Source organism: Echinops telfairi, unplaced genomic scaffold (assembly GCF_000313985.2).
Source record: "Echinops telfairi isolate 266 unplaced genomic scaffold, ASM31398v2 ScPeMD7_7400;HRSCAF=8409, whole genome shotgun sequence".
Classification (NCBI taxonomy): Eukaryota; Metazoa; Chordata; class Mammalia; order Afrosoricida; family Tenrecidae; genus Echinops; species Echinops telfairi.
Genome location: NW_022111300.1, coordinates 3,128,952 through 3,147,834, shown reverse-complemented (window position 1 = coordinate 3,147,834; position 18,883 = coordinate 3,128,952). Strand labels below are relative to the sequence as shown.

General features: G+C 42.9%; 1 protein-coding gene across 2 annotated transcripts in view; it reads right to left on the bottom strand.

Moving 5' to 3' along the window:
• MYOM1 (myomesin 1) overlaps positions 1 to 18,883 on the bottom strand; it is a 178,278-nt gene that overhangs the window by 14,267 nt on the left and 145,128 nt on the right. For both annotated transcript variants that reach the window (XM_045296152.1, XM_030887323.2), the window contains 6 exons: positions 10,100 to 10,236; positions 7,081 to 7,225; positions 5,966 to 6,025; positions 5,607 to 5,674; positions 883 to 996; positions 51 to 138 (listed from right to left, as the gene is read on the bottom strand). In XM_045296152.1, the coding sequence (XP_045152087.1) occupies positions 51 to 138; positions 883 to 996; positions 5,607 to 5,674; positions 5,966 to 6,025; positions 7,081 to 7,225; positions 10,100 to 10,236 (612 nt within the window). The remainder of the gene's footprint in view (positions 1 to 50; positions 139 to 882; positions 997 to 5,606; positions 5,675 to 5,965; positions 6,026 to 7,080; positions 7,226 to 10,099; positions 10,237 to 18,883) is intronic.

Here is an 18,883-nt window from a genome sequence, read left to right as displayed (position 1 = left end):
CCCCCCCCCACTGAACACGCACAACGGAGCTCAGCAGTTGGTGGGCTGACCTTCATCCACAAGCTTTAATCTGCTCTTATCTTTCCCTCGGTCATCTTTCAGGATCACTTCATAAAATCCAGCATCTTTCTTTGAAAACTGAGTAGAGAATAGATAAACCACATTGCAACTGATCAGGGCCCCATGGTATGATGGTTGCATGCTTATAGCCCTGTGCTTCACGAAGCCACCCCCAAACCCATTTTGAATGAGCATCTGGCCACGGAGCTGATGCTGGCCCTGGGTCAGGATAGAGTAGCGAGCAGTACTGATTACTTATTGATTTATTTCTGTTTACAGATGACCCACTGAAGCTATAATTAATTCATTTGAGGTTCAAAGTCCTAAACTTTTACTTTGCCTTCATTTCTCAAAACAAATGTTCAAAAAAATTTTTTTAATGTTCACATATATTTGAAAGCTGTGCTCGTTTAGACAGAAAGTAGATAAAATCCGTACTTCAGTGAATGCAGTAGCTGATGGCCTTTGTGTCTTTAGGGATCAAGTTATTATGAAGTTTAAGTTGCCAACAGAGAAGGCGTCATGTAACTGCCCTGCCACCCACCCATATAAAAGAAAGGCAGGACTCATGCCTAGCCAATATGTCCTATCTACCTATTTCATAAAGAGAGACCATCTCGAACGTCTCCACAGTTCTGTTTGTTTTGTTTCAGTGGTGGTGACGGGCGGGAGATGGCAGGGTCAGGGGTCTCAGGAACAAGAAGTAAGGCACCATGAGTCCCCCAGCAAGAAAGGAACACGCGATCTAGTCTATGCTTCTTTGAGAGAATAGAAGGAGGGTGCAGAACTAATATACGACATTTTCACATTGACATCACCTACCTCTGTTATAAGCAGGGTACATATACCATCCTTAAAATCATGTTTCTCATCCACTGATATCTCTCTCTCATCTTTGTACCACACAACATGCGTTTCCTTCTTAATATTTGCCACCTAAAAGAAAAAAAACACACAATTATTGTCTTGAGACAAGATCTTGTTGATATAGAACAGACGGCTCTCAGTTCAGCAAGCTGCAGAAGGAGTAGAAGTTAAGATGTCTCAAGGAATCAGCTGAAAGCTACTTTAATTGAGGAGAGTGTTTAGAATAAAGTGGATGGGAACGAATAACCCTACATCAACAGCATCTCTCTTTCCAGCAGTAGAGACAAAAAGCAAGAATAGATAAGTGCCCATACACTGACATTCACACTCGGATTAAAAGTAAATCTGAGGCACAAAGGACGGCACACTCCATCTGATCAAAAGAGCCTGTGTTTGAAACAAATGGCTTCACCAAAAGAACAGAACAAGTAATCCCCAATCTATCTGAAATTTTAATAAAAGATAAAGGAAGCATTATATATAATTGATTGTGAAGAAGATATATGATTTGGTAAATTCATTCTTAGCAATTTTGAGGAAACTCATTCAAGCCCATATCCGCACATCAATCATAACACATTTTGAATGGCATGAAAGACGCTAGGTGGTCAGTGGTCTTGAGCTTTATCTGAAATGTTTCCAAATCTGATGTTTTTCTCTTTTTTTCCACTTAAAAAAATCATCTTATGGGGGGCTCATACAGTTCTTATCACAATCCATCCATCCATCCATCTATCCATCCACTGTGTCGAGCACATTTGTACATTTGTTGCCAACAACATTTTCAAAACATTTACTTTCTACTTGAGCCCTTGATATCAGCTCCTCATTTCCCCCCTCCAAATCTGATGTTTTTCAAAGAAGAATAGAACCATGTATTTCCAGCACAATTACGATGATATAAATAACCAATAGCCTCACATATGTAATATAAAAACAACTAGTTCCAAAGATCCCATGAACAACTGGACAAACGTATCTACCAGTGCCTAAAGAGGAGCTATAACTATAAAACAGAGAGGAAGATATGTTAAATCTCATTATAAACAAGGATATCTTGGCTTTAAAATGCTAATCTTTTTCAGCTAATAAGTTAATGTAAGAACGACCCTAGCAATTGTGGAGTGAACCTGTACATGCAAACATTCTTTATAACCCTGGAAATTGGTTCCTGAATGTGACTCTGTTACTAGGCAACGTTATTCATGAGAAAAATGACCTCCATCGCAGAGCTCTATCTGGACCGACAGCCTGGGGCTTCCTTGAGCGAAGCCACTCCGGTAGTTCGGCTATTCCTCTCTCCATCACTTTGGAAACCCTGCCTAGGGAGTTGTTACCGGCACTGGTGGGTCCTTGGGGCATTACATTTGTAAAGCCGTGGAGCTTCGCAGACCTGCTTTAGAGGGATCTTATTTCTTTGCACATCCGTTGTCATGTGAGGGGCAGGTGAGGAGAAACACTCCCTGACTTGGACTCCTTCGCTGAGCCCTGAAAGGACTCCTGGCCGAAGGAGTCCTGTGCACTGCTCCTTCCCGGTGCGTCAGGGTGTCTGCTCCATGTTCCTCTAAGATTAGTAGCAATGGGGCCATGGGCAGTCTTGTTGAGTCTGAAGGTTTATGGCTCAGATTCAAATATAAGGCCATGCATAGCTGTTATACTCATGCAACAAAGCGCTCTGGGGAATCAAAGGGAGTTTCACTCTGCTTGGGCCCAGAGGGGGAGGGAATACCGTTGAGTTGGGTCCTAAGATGGATTTTGTCAGAGAAGCAGAAAGAAGGACATTCCTTCTTGGGACAACATAAAGAAATAATGTTCGAATATTTCAAACGGATCAGGAGCTCCTTTTGTTTGCTCGGCTTCTTCCGAGGACTGAACAGGATGCCATGAGAAAGGGACACCAGTGGGCACTTCCCAGGGTGGGGGGTCAGGGGGGCTACTACAGGTAGGGCAGATGGCGAGAGGGCATATGTGTGGGCTCCTGGGGGAGGGAAGACTTCCTGGGTGAGACAGTGGACAAGGAAATGAGCAAGAACAGCATGGCAGTGAGCAGCATGCGGAGGGAGAGAGTGAGGATTTTTAGCTGTTGCCTAAGAAGGATTTTTCTCCAGAGCCTTTGCCAGGCTGTGAGGAAGACTGAGCAGGTTTTTAATATTGTATAGGGCATTAAGAATGTATTCCCATATTCTATGGTTTCTGGAAAGCTAAAGCCCACAATTGATTTTTCTTATATATTTCTGATAGAGTGCTGCCTCTTTGGATGTATACTATCTAGGAAGGATTTAGGAGAGCAATGTTGGTTCTGTAGCAGAATTCCTGCCTTCAGGGTGAGGTTCGTTTTCAAGCCCATGAACCTCATACCACCACCCATTTGTCAATGAAAGCTTGAAGGTTGCTACAATGCTGAATGAATTTCAGGGGAGCTCACAGATTATGATGGACTAGGAAGAATGGTTTGAATGATCTACTCCCCCAAAGTCAAGCCAGTGAAAACTCTGTGATCACAATGGTCTGATCTCAACTGACCATGGACATGACACAGGGTCAGGCAGCATTCCATTGTGCCTGAGTTGGGAGAGGACTCACCAGCAGTCAGCAAGAAGTCGAATCGGGAGTTTTTATAATGAGAGTTGCATACCATACCACTAAATCCAGGCTTCTGTCTTTCAGTCCCCAATGGCCATCACCCCAAACTTCCAGCCTCACCCCAATGTTCCTCTTCTAATATTTTTGATGGCAAAACCCTGCGCTAAGGTACAAAATGGTTTAGAATGTGCAACAGATTTTACGTCCACGTGCACTTGGGAAGGGGTGGAATCCAGCCTATCAATCAGGTCACAGCCTGATGCTTCCTCCTTGGGGATGTTGCCTTTCTATAAGAGAGACACAGGGGGGCCCTCCTCTCTCTCTCTCTGTCCCTTTGCCTTCCTCCTCACTGGGACTTTACTGGGACTCTGTGCCTGCCTCCAGGTGTGGCTGCATATGGGCGGGCCATCCTTGAATGCTGTCAGCACCCTGCCAGCTTTCCCCCAACCTTGGCTTCCAGTGACTGTGCCCATCAGCTTGTGCCCTCCCCGTTCCCTGCTTCACCTTTCTTTGTCATCAGCCTGCAGCTACGTGCATCTGAAGAGGGCTCCGGCAAGCACTGGCCCCATTGGCTCGAGTTTGCCCCGGCCAGGATGCCTTCTTGAGATCAGATTCTTTCTTGATATAAAGCTCTTTCCTATACATACATATGTGAGTGGCACTGGTATGTTTCTCTAGACAACCCAGCCTTACACACAATGCTAAATAGATGTTTTTCTCTAAAGTTTTCCAAAGGCCTGATAAATCCATTGGTTATGAATAGTAAACTTTTAAAAAATTTTAATAAATCATTTTATTGGGGGCTCTTACAACTCATAACAATCTATACTTCAACCGTATCAAGCACATTTGTACATATGTTGCCATCATCATTTCCAAACCTTTTTTTCTACTTGAGCCCTTGATATTAGCTCCTGTTTTTCCCTCTCCTTCCCCCACCTTCACATCCTCCTGAACTCTTCATCATTCATTTATAAATTATTTTTATTTTCATAATTTTCATAATTTACACTATTCACCGTCACTCTTCACCGGCGTTTCTGTTGTTTGTCCCCCTGGGGGCAGGGGGTTGTACGTCGATCATTGAGATCAGTTCCCCCTTTCTCTCCCTACCTTCCCACTACCCTCATGGTATCGCTACTCTCATTGGTCCTGAGGGGTTAATCTGTCCTGCTTTCTGTGTGTTTGAGAGTTCTTATCCACACCAGTGTACATGCTCTGGTCTAGCCAGATTTGGGGGTCATGATATTGGGGGTGGGTGGGACTGGAGGAAGCATTAAAGAACTAGAGGAATGCTGTGTGTTTCGTAAGTGCTATACTGTACCCTGACTGGCTCATCTCTTTCTTGTGACCCTTCTGTGAGGGGATGTCCAATTGTCTACAGATGGGCTTTGGGTCTCCATTCCGACCCCCTTTGTTCATGGCTGTTTATTTTGGGTTATCTGATGCCTGATACCTGATCCCATTGGCACTTCGTGATCACACAGGTTGGTGGGCTTCTTCCATGTGGGCTTTGTTGCTTCTGAGCTAGATGGCCACTTTTTTATCTTCAAGCCTTTAAGACCCAGACACTGTATCTTTTGATAGTCGGGTACCATTAGCTGCCTTCACCACACTAGCTTATAATGGCAAACTCTTTATTCAGCTTCTTTATCAAGGCAGCACCTTGGTTTTAGAACCAGTATCAGAGCTGTGGTTCCCTCAAAGGTTCTGGTGAGCACAAGTAGGTATGAGGCTACTAAAACCTACCCCAGAAAATTGTAGCTGGAATGGTTCTGGCATTGATCTTTCACTTAGAATACAGATTTAACTTGAAGAAAGACAATGTGAGAGCCTTCTGAGATTAATAGTTACTAAAAGACTCTGTGTCCTTATTAACGAGGACATGGGTAACAGATCATCTGCCTTTCCATGTTCTCATGTTTTATTTTAAATATTTCTTACCAACTAATGTTACAGTAGCTTTCACCAGGAAGGATGTGTTGCTTATCATACTGGTACAGTGGGGAAAATGAAAAATTCATCCTCCTTTCTCCACATTCTATTTTATCTTTATTTCACTTGAACCAAATATTAAAAATTTATCTATTGCTTACCTTGCATTTCAATAGTACGTTACATTCCCCAGTTACTTCCCAGCTCAAATACTCAGCAAAATGTGGACCTATAAAATTTGAAACGACACCAACCATCACTCTATTCATCACACATGCAAAATTGAAATTTGCCTTTAAATTGAAATATACTTTGTTTGATATTTAAAAATACAAAATTCTAAATTTGTTGTTAAAACATTTAAAATGAAAACATGAATATTAATATGTGAATATGCCCAGTTATTTTTATATGCCCATATATATTATTTCAATCTTTAACTTGCTATAGAAATAACCTTGGATTATTTATCTAAAAAAAACCTTGCAGATTTTCTCTTTATCTACTGCCTATATTTTACCTTGTTTCCTGATCCATTCTTGCCGCTGGAATTCAGCTTCTTTCTGGAGCTTTCTATAAACTAGAAATTGGACACAAGGAAGGATGAAATTGAACTGAGCAGCATAAATGTACACGCCACACACGGTGCCAAGTGATTTATATTCATTATTAGAATGCTTTCACATTGTGATGGCCCCCCACTAGCTTTCAATCTTTATAGAGTGAGAAACAGATTTTAAAAGATGAAGTAACTTGTGCAAGGTCATGAAGCTTAAAAACAGTGAAATAGAAACAGGCGGAATAGTATCAGTTCTAGAACCCGGACCAGCCCCTATATTGTTCTGTTAAATGACACATTTTAAATCTTGTCGTTTTCCACAGGGCTTATAGTAAAGACCAAGGATTGCCATCTAGTTGATTCTGATTCATAGCAACCCTTTGCAGGGTTTCCGAAGTTGTAAGTCTTTCCCAGAGCAGTCAGCCTCATCCTTCTCCCTTAGAGAAGCTGGTGGGTTTGAACCAACAACCTTGTGATTAGCAGTCTAACACTTACCTACCAGTGCCACCAGGGCACCTTAGATTTACTACAGTCTTATTGTAATGTGTGATTAATAGCTTTGGCATGCATTGCTTGTGTGTATGTGTGTGTGTGTCTGTAAAGTATGCACTTTAGAACAGTGTCATAGTTTGTTAGAACAGTATCATAGTATCATAGAACAGTATCATAGTTTAGAACAGTATCATAGTTAGAACAGTATCTTGCACTTTAGAACAGTATCAAAGAATGCACTTTAGAACAGTATCATAGGTTAGAACAGTATCATAGAACAGTATCATAAACACACAGATAGTCGTGGTTGAATTACTGTCACTGGAATCACTGGAAGATTCTAGTAATAAGTGCTTATTTATATGAGAGATTATTTAAGTGCAATCTTGCCTGTGGGCCAGGAATAATTTGGTATCATTTTCATTTCTTTGGTTCTGTGGAAAGTAGAAACTGGAAATTGCATTTTGAATATTGGAAGTCAATTACAAATTCAGGTTTTGTTTCACACAGCCACTTGGTGCCGTGGAGTATTTGCTTTGAAGAGCAGAGCACAGTGCGCCAGTGCATATCCCCAGGGCTCTTACCATCTCCAATGAGGACCAGAGTGGAGTGGCCAGTTGCTTTTCCATCTTGAAGCTGAAACGTGTACGTCCCCTCATCCTCATCCTGTAGCTTCTCCATGAACATTTCAATGATACCAGTGTTTCGGTCAATATGCATCTTATATTTCTTCAAAGGACAATGAAAAGATAGAGACATTAGTGAAAGAGATGCTTTATGTTGACAACAATATGCCTAGTGAGATAAAAGTACACTTCAAAAAATTGTAATTTTAAGAACATTTCTGATTTCAGTTTTTAAAGATGAGCAAGTCTTGACAAGCATTATTCCCAAGGAAAAGGAATTTTATGTAGAATATATGTACTACTTAGAGGGCAACCAGAATGAATTACTAAAAGGTCTGAAATTTAATTTCTTAAATATAAATTAAATGTTATTATTGCAAGGCATAAAGTGTTGTTAGTAGCTACTTTTAGATTTCCAATGATGTAAAACTTTTGGCAGCACTTTCTTCATGGTCTGTCCCCAGGATCTAGTACATGGTGGCATATCATTGGCAATCAATAAATATTGACGACATAAGAAAATAACAGACACTTCTAGAGCATTTGAAATCCATTTGCTCTTAATGAATTAAAAGTGCTCTGTACTTATTTTATCACATTGCTTGAACAGCTTCCCCACCCACCTGAGAGTAAAGATAAATCTGGTTGTTATGCACACAAGCACAAAATCCACAACAGGTTTGAATGAAGGTGGCATTGCTATAAGAGATCACAGAATGACGGCTCAGGTGTCGGATCACGTCTGTGGTGCTGTTCATGCTGCGGAGCCTCTCTGCTGAAGCCAGTCCCCACCTGACACCACACGCAGTGGAGCGAATTTCTTAATAGGACTCCTTGAGTAAAGGGCTTTGTAACTCCCACTGGGAGATGCTTAGGGCTCACCAAGGGAAGAACTGTATGCTGAGTTGCTTCTGATTCTGAATTGTCACCTGCCACTTCTGTAGTAAACCCCATGACGGCGTGTATTGTCTGAGTTCTATGCCCTTGCAATAGGCTATGTAACCCAGTAGAGGAGGAGAGTGCTGTGGGAGGGATGGCTGGGGTCAGAGTTGGGAGGAAGGTTGCAGATGGGAGGCATGTCTGACTTTTGCCTTGGTGGTTGACACTACTCATGATTCCCCGCCCCCCCCTCCTCCCGCCCCGTGAGAAGGTAGAGGAGGTCAGAAGATGCTGCCAACATGCCATTTTTACACCACATTGCTGCTCAGCGTCCTTGCCTCCGTCTGTCCTCCCAACCTCGATCCATCCTTCCCTGTCTGGGTCCTTCACATGTGTGCTTTCCTCACTCCCCTCCCCCGAGATCACTCCCTCAATACTTCACTTGAAGAATCTCTATTTCTGATTTTATTTGGGGGAGTCTGGCCCAAGGCAGTAATTGTCACCCAACGGAATAGTATGGGTAGGGGCCATTGCCACGACACAAACAGCTCTTTGGTGTGCTGTGTGTGTGCACATATGGACACGTAAAGAGTGGTGTGTCTACACACACGTGGACATGAGTGGCTGCTCTGATGGCTGGAGCGGCCGAGAGGGCTGTCAGCAATGCTGTTCCTCCTTCTCCATGGTGATCATAGCAGCAGAGGAACACATTTAAAGACATAGTTAGGATAGGGCCCCCTGGGGCTGCATGAGTGACGTCCGCTGGCTCCAAGTGCACTTACACTTGAGTTGAAAAGAAATGGAGGTAGGCAGACTCTTCGGCTACTTACACAGTCATCTCTCCCTCATTCGGGAATCCTCAAATGTTTCTAAGGTGCTCAATGGGCTGCTCCTAATAGCCACAAGCCACACCCCCTGTCTCTCTTTCAGTTTCACATTTGCGACTATAATCCCATGAGGCAGTGCCAGAGCCACCGAATGGCAGTCTTCAGAGTCACTGGTGGCTGGTACCACCCTGGCCCAAGGGAGGTTTGTGAGGAGGACAAATACAGATCAGATGCAGCAGCGCTTTCTAGAAAAACTAGTTTCAATGAAATGCAAAGAGAGCTGGTGTGAGCATCAAAGACCAAGTCCTGCTACTAAAAGCAAAATGAATGTATATGTGTGTGTATTTATGTATGTGTGTGTGTTTGTGTGTATACACACACACTGAGATATAAATGCTTAGGCACACACATATATTCACCTAAAAATCCCTGGGAAAATAGCAGGTTGAATGTTAACTTCAAGGTCAGGGGTTCCAACCCACCAGACACTCTACGGGAATGTGGTCTCAGAAACCTTAGTGAGCAGTACTATTTTGTGCTATTGGTATGCTATGTCCACCTTTGAAAATGAATTCACCAAGAATCAAAATCCACTCTGTGGTAGTAGGGTTAGCTTGGTTTTATAAAACAGACAGACACACAAAAGTAGAAAAAAAGAAAAATGTGTATACTAACATGTATATCAAAATGTTTAAGAATTTGCATTTTTTTCTCTTTGAAAACAAGTATATATCTTCTTTTTAACCAGAAAAGCAATACAGGAGCTATTTATTACTTTTTTTTTTAGTTCAGTAGAGGCTCTTTGCTCAGAACAGTGTCAGGTCCCGGCTGGTTCAGGTAAGGATATTGGGTCCTTGGCCTTCTCAGGTGAGCAGCTCCGTTTTCAAAGGTGAACATAACAGACCACTTCGCTTTTTTGGTTCATGACTGTTGACTTTGTTACATTCTTATTAGTACCTCTTTTCCTTCTCCAAAGGAGCCCTGGTGGTGTAGTGGGTGACACGCTGCTAACTTCAAGGTCAACAGGAGAAAAACGAGGCTCCTCAGAAACCCTCTGTGGGCTTCTCTGATTGAGAGCTGCCGCTGGCTTCATTTTCAGAAGTGTCTTTGTTCGGAGAAAAGGATGGAATCCATCTGTAGTTCCTTCCACGTTTTTTTAACCCGAGGGAATGATTAACTCTACTGTTAGTGGTTTTCCCAACTTACCTGTATTATAATAGGGTATCATCCAATCATGCATTCAAACAAAATCGAAAAAGTGTACTACCTACCGGCCCTTCAAAGATTTCCTTCTCATTAAATATGTAGTTAACTTTAGCATTGCCAGACAACTTCTCTGCCTGCATCCAAAACCGGACCTGCCCCTTCTCCAAAATTTCAACTGCCAACTCTGATTTAACTGGAACAGCTATTTAAAAAAAAGAAAAAGGAATTACATGGGTAATAAATTGTATTGATAAGAATTTTCCAACAAGTAAAAAACAATCAAGGAAAATGGAGATGCAGCACTTCGCTTCTGGCATAGCCCTGGAGGCAGGGAGAGGAGCCTGGGATCAAGTGACACCAGACCTGGCTTCGAATTCCAGGACCCAGTCTGGGCAAGTCTCTCCCCTCTGGGAGGCACACACTGTGTCCGCGAGGAAGCAGGGCTTGGCGTGTGGGCCCTTCTCTCCCCTGTGACTGCACTGTGGTGACAGGTCCACTGAGAGACAACAACAGCGCTGTTGTTGGACCGGCTTCAGGAAAAGTGGAGGCCAGCCCACATTCTGTTAATAACAAACTTTGGGTCTCTGGACTTTGCCCGACTTGTGTATAAATGAATACAATGTCTGCAAATGCCCCAAATAGCTAAGATATTGTCTAGCTCCTAAAGGCTATGATTAACGATCATACTATCTGTACAATATTTGGGAAGGACTGAAATTTTTTTTTTTTCAACCACTTAACTCACTTTGGAAACTTTGGTAGTTACATAATCTTTGTCAGTTTGAGGCTTAAGAGTGAAGGGGTGGAGCTTAGCTTGTTAATTAGGTGGCAGCTTGATGACCTCATTTGAAGGCGCTAAGGAGATAATTAGCTTGCTAGAGGTGGGACACACAGCCTGATGGAGCTACACAGATACAGTCAGAGCCCTAGAGCTGGAGAAGCCACGTGGAGATCCACACCAGTGCTGAGATGCTTCTACCGCCACTGGATCCACAAGACTTTCCACCCACTGGCCTGAGATCTTTCTGCATTCGGCGTCATTGCATGTGTTCCATGAGTCTGAAGAGGTCTTTATAGATTGGTATTGGACATATGGGCTAATATCGGACTTATGGACTTGATTTGGACTGGGCTGGGATGTTTTCTCAATATTCCATTGCTCTTGTATTTAAAGCTCTTTCTTATACACATATGAGTGTCTATGAATTTGTTCCTCTAGTCAACCCAGATTAAAATAGGCATACTTTTGAAAAAATTAATTTTGAACAAATATACCTGATCATCCAGTTTATCATTTAAACTCTATCCATCCTAAAGGTACATTATAGTTCATTTTACTTCTAAGACCTAGCAAAAATTTTATAGCATCATTATCAAGGAGCTACATTAAAATATAGCTCTTTTGGAGCCCTGGTGGTATGGAGGTTATGCTTTGGGCTGTGATTCCCATGGTGGAAGGTCTGAAAACCACCAGCAGCTTTGTAGGAGAAAGACTGGTCTTTACTCACCTCAACAGTTACTGTCTCAGGAACCCATGGGGGGTCGCTATGAGTGAGCATTGACTCACTGGTAGCGAGTTTGGATATTAAAATATAAAATACAGAGGGTGGAGCTGCCATATGGTATCGCTGATTGATAATTGCATCTTTAAGCCATTTGAGTAGAAGTGAAATTTAGTAAGTTGACTGATCTCTCACAAAGCCAGTTTTAAAAAGTGTCTTGCAACTGGACCAGGTTCTCTAAAATGGCCCTCGAGCCTTCTGGACCTGCTTATTAAGGCCCAGCTGCAGCGGAGTTATCACCACGATGTTCTCTAAACCACACCTGAACCACTCTCAAAATGTTAGCATGTGTTACATTTTAAACCTCGTTTCTCAAATCCGTACCAAATATTTCTGTGTTTATCTTAAAATGCGCCTTTTCAAGCTCCCAGGGATGTCTTTCATTTATATCATTCCACAGTAATTGTAAAAGTCAGTTACAGATCTGTTTGTTCTAAGCTGAAGGGTGGTTTAGGCGCCATCTGTTAAGGTGGAGAGAGAGGGAGGGACTCTGGAGCCTACGTTACGATCACAGCCGCTCCACTCCGTAAGCCTTGCTTTTCTCCCCCGGTTCAGCAAGCGTTTTCTATCCCACGGGGCTCCTAAGCCAAGCAACTATAGTAACAGGATACACTCAGGTATGCCACTAACAACCGGTACTCAAGGACAGGTAGTTCATTTCCTGCCCTAACTTGACTGATCCCAGAAGAGTGAGACCAAGGGAGGTCTAGTACAAGAGGTAAAAGGAGAATGTACAGTCTTCTCCCTTGAGCATATCAATGGATTCCCTCCATTCTATATTCCTCCTGGTCCAGGGTTGTCCACTCTGAGGAACATTGGTGGTTTTCCAGTGTGAGCAGAAGGTCCAAAGACAGAGAAGATGGACAGACCCTGCTGTGAGGAGAGGAGAGGCTGAGTGTTCGCACTCCAGGTTGCTCAAACTTGTACAAATAAGTCCTGAGGGAAGTGGAAAGTAGAATCTCTTCTAGGAAACATGTGAGCCCTCCTCCTGGGGACTATGAGTGACATGAGACCATGAGGTCTGGAGGAGGATCAGGGCGCAGGGGGCAGGCTCTTGGAAGCCTCTGTCCCCCTTATTGCTTAGTGTCCTTGGTGAGCACTGAGAACATTTTCTGGGAACTGCTGGCCACCAGGTATCACCGGAGGTGGCATGGCGGCCACTATGGCAGGCATGCACAGCCCCATGTATGGGAGTTAGGGGAATATGCTTCCAGGTCCGACCACCGGAGTTTAACACTGTGCGCCAGCTATGTGAGTCTGGTCTAACTACTTAACCTCTCTGGGCCTTACTTTCGTCATCTCTACAATTAAATTACCATAATATCGACTCCTTTAAGGTCATTATGGAATTTAAATGATACATCCCATTTAAGGACCATCTAAAGAACCTAGTATATAAACTCAAACTCACTGCCGTGGAGTTCACTCTGACTCGTATTGACCCCATAGAACAGGGTAGAGGTGTCTCTGTGGGTTTTGAAGATTAATTTTTCACAGAGGAAGAAGTCTCATTGGGTGGTTTCCAATGGCTAACGCAGTGGTTAGCGCAGCCCAGCATGGACTCCACTACGCATCACGGCTCCTCTGACATATCAGTGATTCATCAATCTGGATGTTAATATTTAGGTATGTCTTTCTTCCAGTTGCCTCAATAACATCCTACAACTACCAGTTGTACAATAATACTTTAGCATTTATGTTTACGTACTTGTCTATACAGTGAACCCTTGCCACTTCGCGCTTCGACTTCCGCGGCTTTACTCTATCGCGGTTTTTGCGTAACAGCGCATGCTCTGTCATTACTGCCACTGATTGGCTCATATTGTACACGCTTCTGTCTGCATCGCTATGTATCGGAGCTACGTATCAGATGCATTTTTGCTTTTGTACAGTGTACTGTAATTGTTTGCGATTTTTAAGAAATTTTATCTAAGCCCTATGATGGCTCCTAAACGAGCTGCTTCTTCTAAGCCTTCTGACAATAAAAATAAGCGCCAGAGGAAGATGCTCACCATCCAGGAAAAGGTAAAACTTTTGGATATGATCAAAGATGGCAAGAAAATCGTGGAGGTTGTACGCCATTTCGACTTGAATGAGTCTTCCGTTCGCTCCATCCGTAAAGAGGAAAAAAACATCCGTGCTACGGCTACTTTCACTTATAAATGATAATTGTAACGTCCAAAATGTTTTACTGTATTTTCCATTTTTTGTTTAATAAATTGGGTAATACAAGTGTAATGGTGACTAAAGGGTGTTTTTTCATGTCCTCTATGCTGTAACTACGAAAATATTTGATTTACAAATAAGGAATCCTACTTCGCGGAATTTCATTTATCACGGTAGGGTCTAGAACCGATTAACCGCGATAAACGAGGGTTCACTGTATCTTCACACTACCATATAAGGACATACGCAGTGAGATCATAACCAATGACTACAGAGGGATATCTCACATCTCTTGAAAATATTGACACTGTGGCCCCCCCCCCAACGCCCAAATTTCTTGAATTTCTGAGATCTAAAAAAGGAACACCAATTTTTGTGTGGAAAATTGGTATGAAAAGATAACTGATTTTTTTCTCCCAACTTTTAAAGTCCCTCATATATGAGCATATGTTCAAATAAGTGTCTTTACATTGCAAACGCTGGTAAGACAGACTAGATTATTGTCTGGGTTTAGGTTTATATATTTTTACTTTTTTCTCTTTGTCTCGTCTCAAACGTCCCTGAGGTTTCTTCTCTTCTTTGGCAGTTCATTTGCTCCAGCAAAATCTCTGCTATTTGTAGGTTTTAGGCATATGTTTAGTGGTTTTCAAAAGATTTTTGAAAACAGCTTAAAATAGGAGAATTTGCTGTCTAAATGGGTAAAGGAACACTATAGTCTCTCTCTCTCTGGTTAAAAATTTTAATTTAATTTATTTTTTATTATTTAATGCTTTGAGTTAGTTATTTTATTTACTTATTTTAATAAATTATTTTATTGGAGGCTCTTACAACAATTCATACATCCACTGTATCAAGCACATCTGTACATATGTTGCCATCATCATTTCCAAAACATTTTCTTTCTACTTGAGTCCTTGGTATCAGCTCCATAGTCTCCTTTATATCCTATAAGAAACAAGGCCAACCTAGAAGCTTAAAGAATCTCAAGAAAATGACTTTATATGTGTTGATATTTACCAAAAGGAGGTGAGAATAATTTAAGGAGCTAGATATGCTGCTTTGACCCCATCATCAGCTCTGAAAATATTCCTGTAGGGACCCGATTCATTTGAGGGTGGCCAGGGAGAAAAAAGAGAAGTGGAGTGGAAACATTAAAAATGCTGTTTCAATGGGCTAGGAAAAACTCCCTCGGGGTTGAAGCGTTGATCCCTGCATGTCAGAGGTGTAGATACATTTTGGAGTCTCTCTCTGCCTACCACAATATCTTGCTCACCCTAATCAAAGGGTCCCTGAATTTGCAGGTTGCTTCCTCTCTCCCTGAACCACTAGTTAGATTCCTTATGTTTATGAAAAATAAAGTACCTCAGAATGACATTTTATTTTACCAGTGACACCAGGCAATTACTAGATGGCCTAATTAACCCTTCAGCTAAGTCCAGATGGCCTCTGAGCTCCAGAGGTCTGGGCGTTATGTCCCAGCACTAACCATGCCTTTCTCATCCCATCCTTACCGCTAACTGTAAATATTGTGGGAAACAGCTGTGGCGGAGACATTTAATCAGTGTTTATTGTCTGACTAACTAGATTAATATATGCTGCTGTGTCTCCATTTCGACCAATGTTTGAGACTAGGACGTGCAAACAGTCAGGAGTCTGCCTTTTTCCTGGCTCTGACGGTGTTCAGTTGAGTAAACCTTTCAATTGTGCTCAAGTCTCATCAGAGCCTGTGGTTAATAAAACAAACAAAAGCACTGCTCTGCTGGTGCAGGGAGCTACACAATGAGCCGATACCCCCAAGGGCAGCAGTTTGAACCCACCTGCTATTCCTTGGGAGAAAGATGAGGCTGTCTGTTCCCGTAAAGCTTTAACATCTCAGAAAACTACACATACACAAACGTACCAGGTTTTGTCTACAGTCTGCAGTCTCCTGGACTATTGAAACTCCACTATCCGTGAAGAAGCTACATTTTAATGATTAGTTTTTTAAAAAGTGCTACTTTATGAGGATGACTGAATGCTGTCATTCATTTTCTATCTGTCTTCTTCTTCTACGGTTCACCTTTCTGGAGGCTTCAGCACTTTGGTCACTCGGTGCTCAGGCAGGAGACCCTACAGCTTGGTGGAACCTTCAGGATGTCATTGCTTTCTGCTCTCTTCGTGCCAACTGTGGAATTTGATCTTTTGTGTCGAGGGTGCTTACGTCAAGGCTTTACTAGAAAGTTCAGGGAGATCCCTTTTCTTTTTTTTTTTTTGCTGGATAGCCCATGAATCTCATTGGCTTTATCATGAAAGTTTATTGTTTTTAATCCTAGTACAATCAGCTACCAATTACATACAGTAAAAAACAAAAAACAGCCACAAGCAATGATGACAGAGATAGTCTGTGACATTGTCCAGTGAAGGAAGTATCGTTGGAATCCCTCCAGTGGAGATCCCTTTTCTTACTAAGGTATCTTTCCCCTATTTTCTGGGAGTTTCAAGTGGGCGGTATTGTTTTCATTAGATATTAGACTCAGATCAGCAGTTCAAACCCAGCAGCCATTCTGTACGAGAACGGGGAACCTGCTGCCCCGTAGAGATGCCACCTTGGGGACACGATGGAAGCTTACCGTGAGTCGGAGTCAACTCCATGGCGGTGGTTTGGTTTTGGCTGGGTCTTTATATTGTCTGTATTTAGAGATATGATTTTTCTAATAAGCATCAATATGAAATTACGTAGGAAGAGATTGGTTTGTTAAATGCTGTCAAGTTGGTTGCAACGATTAGGAACCGTACGTATCAAACAGAACAAAACATTGCCCCGTTCCGGGCCATCCCTACAATTGTGATGGTCCAGCCCATTGTCGCAGCCCCTGTGCCAATCCATCTTCTGAGGGTGGTCTTCGCTTTGGCTGACTCTCTACTAAGCATGCTGCCCTTTTCCAGGAACAGGAGCCCTGGTGGTATAGTGGGTAGGTGTTCGGCTACGATCTGCACGGTCGGCAGTTTGAAACCACTGGCAGCTCTGAGGGAGAAAGACCAGGATTTCTGCCCCGGTCAATACTTACAGGCTTGCAAACCCACGAAGGGTCACTCTGAGTCAGCATTCACTCAACGGCAATAAGTTAGTTAGGCTGTTTTTGGTTTCTCCTGGTCACAGGAGACAAAGTCTCACCATTTTCACTCTCAAGGAGCTTCTGGCTGAACTTCACCCAAGACAGGTGTTCATTCTCCGGCCCTCCGTGGCATATTCAATATCCTGTGCCCACACTGTAATCCAAATGCAGCCATTCTTCTTCCTTTTAAATTTTCCAGCTGATGAATGCCGATGAGGCCGTTGACAATCCCATGGATTGGGCCAGGGGCACTGTGGTCATCAAGGCACCATGTCCACCTTTTTAACACTTTGAAGAGGTCTTTGGGGAGCCCTGGTGGCTCCGTGGTGAAGCACGTGGTTGTTCGCTGACAGGGAGCTGGCAGGAGAAAGATGTGCTAGTCTGTGCTTGTACCAATACAGCCTTAGGAACCCTTCGGAGGAGGTCTGCTCAGTCCTCCGGGCGCTCTGAGCTGGGCTGGCTCAGCGGCAGCAAGCTTGGGTTCGGGTCTGGGTTTTAGCGAGGGCTTTGGCAGCAGATTGGCCCAGCGCATCTGACTGGGCCTGACTGTTGCTTTCATGGATGCTGATTGTGCAGTAAAGTAAAACGAAATCGTTGAAAACTCGAACCTTTTCTTCGTTTATCACCATGTTGCTTATGTTGTTTCTCATGATCCAGTGATGAGGATTTAGAATTTTCCATGACATCGAGATTCAATCCATACTGGAGGCTGCGGTCTTGGATCTGCATCAGCAAGTGCTTTATATCTTCCTCACTTCCAGCAAGGCCGTATCATCTTCACAGCACAGGCTGTTAACCAGTCGTTCTCTAATCCTGCTGCCACGTTCTGCTTTCTAGAGCCAGCTTCTTGGACCATTTGCTTAATATACAAATTGAATAAATACGGTGCAAGGATGTAACCCTGACCTATGATATTCTTGATTTTAAGTAGTCTGCTTGAACGCTTCTCGGCCCGGCTGTGGTTTCTTTGGCCTCAGGTCTCCACGTGTGGGGGTGAAGTGCCCTGTGGGGGCTGTGTAAAACCCGAAACTTCTTCTGTCCGTTATAAAAACCCACTTGGCTCACACGCCAGGCGTCAGCGTGAATTCTTTCTCATGCGAAGCCAAGGACCGAGGTCTTTTCACCCAGGAATCTAACCTCTTTCCTGTGTCTTTAATGACCTTTGTTTCCTTCCTGTATGACGCCCGTGATGCCATGCCACACGTGTGTGCTCTTTGGTTATTCATGCTCAGTGCATCCACTCTATTTTGAGATGTTCTCTAGAGTCAGGTGGTACGTAAACAAGGCTGTACTTTGGTGTTTGTGTTTTAATTTGCTTCTACTTGAACTTGAATAAAAGCAATTGATGATCTGCTCAGCAGCCAGTCCCTGGACTTGTTCTGACCGATGATATTGAATGTCTCCATTGTCTCCTTCCACAGATGTAATTGATTTGATTCTCGTATGTTCTATTTGATGAAGTTCATATGTGTCGACCAGTGAATATACTTAGAAGATACATGTATATTGTTCTAAAATATGTAGGTACAATGGGAAGGACTTAGTTATTCAGAAATTATAACTATGTTGTCTGACATTTGGCAGAGCATGGGATATAATTTCTATATGTCTACCAATTGTATCTCTGAAGGGCAAATGGCAAAACCATTTTTTAAAGCAGTACTTTTAGAAAGCATATCTGTAGTCTTCCTTGTGTTCCATTTGATGACCTCAAGAGGCTCTGTCCTCTAGACCATTAGACTGCTCTGTTTCTCTGAACGTCAGACATCCCCCCAAATAAGACCTACTTACAGTTTTGCCTCTTGCTGAAATAGAAGGCATCCCCCCGAAAATAGGCCTCCCCGAAAATAAGGCCCCCCAAAAGTACCGTAACTCTGGACTCTGGACCGTAGCGGCGGGTGCCGCTGCACAGCTCACTGTTGGCCGCAGTGCAGCGGGAGCAGACAGAAAGTGTGAGTAATCTTTTAATAAAACAATAAACAATAAATGTGTACCATATTCTTCTTCATGGAAAAATAAGACATCC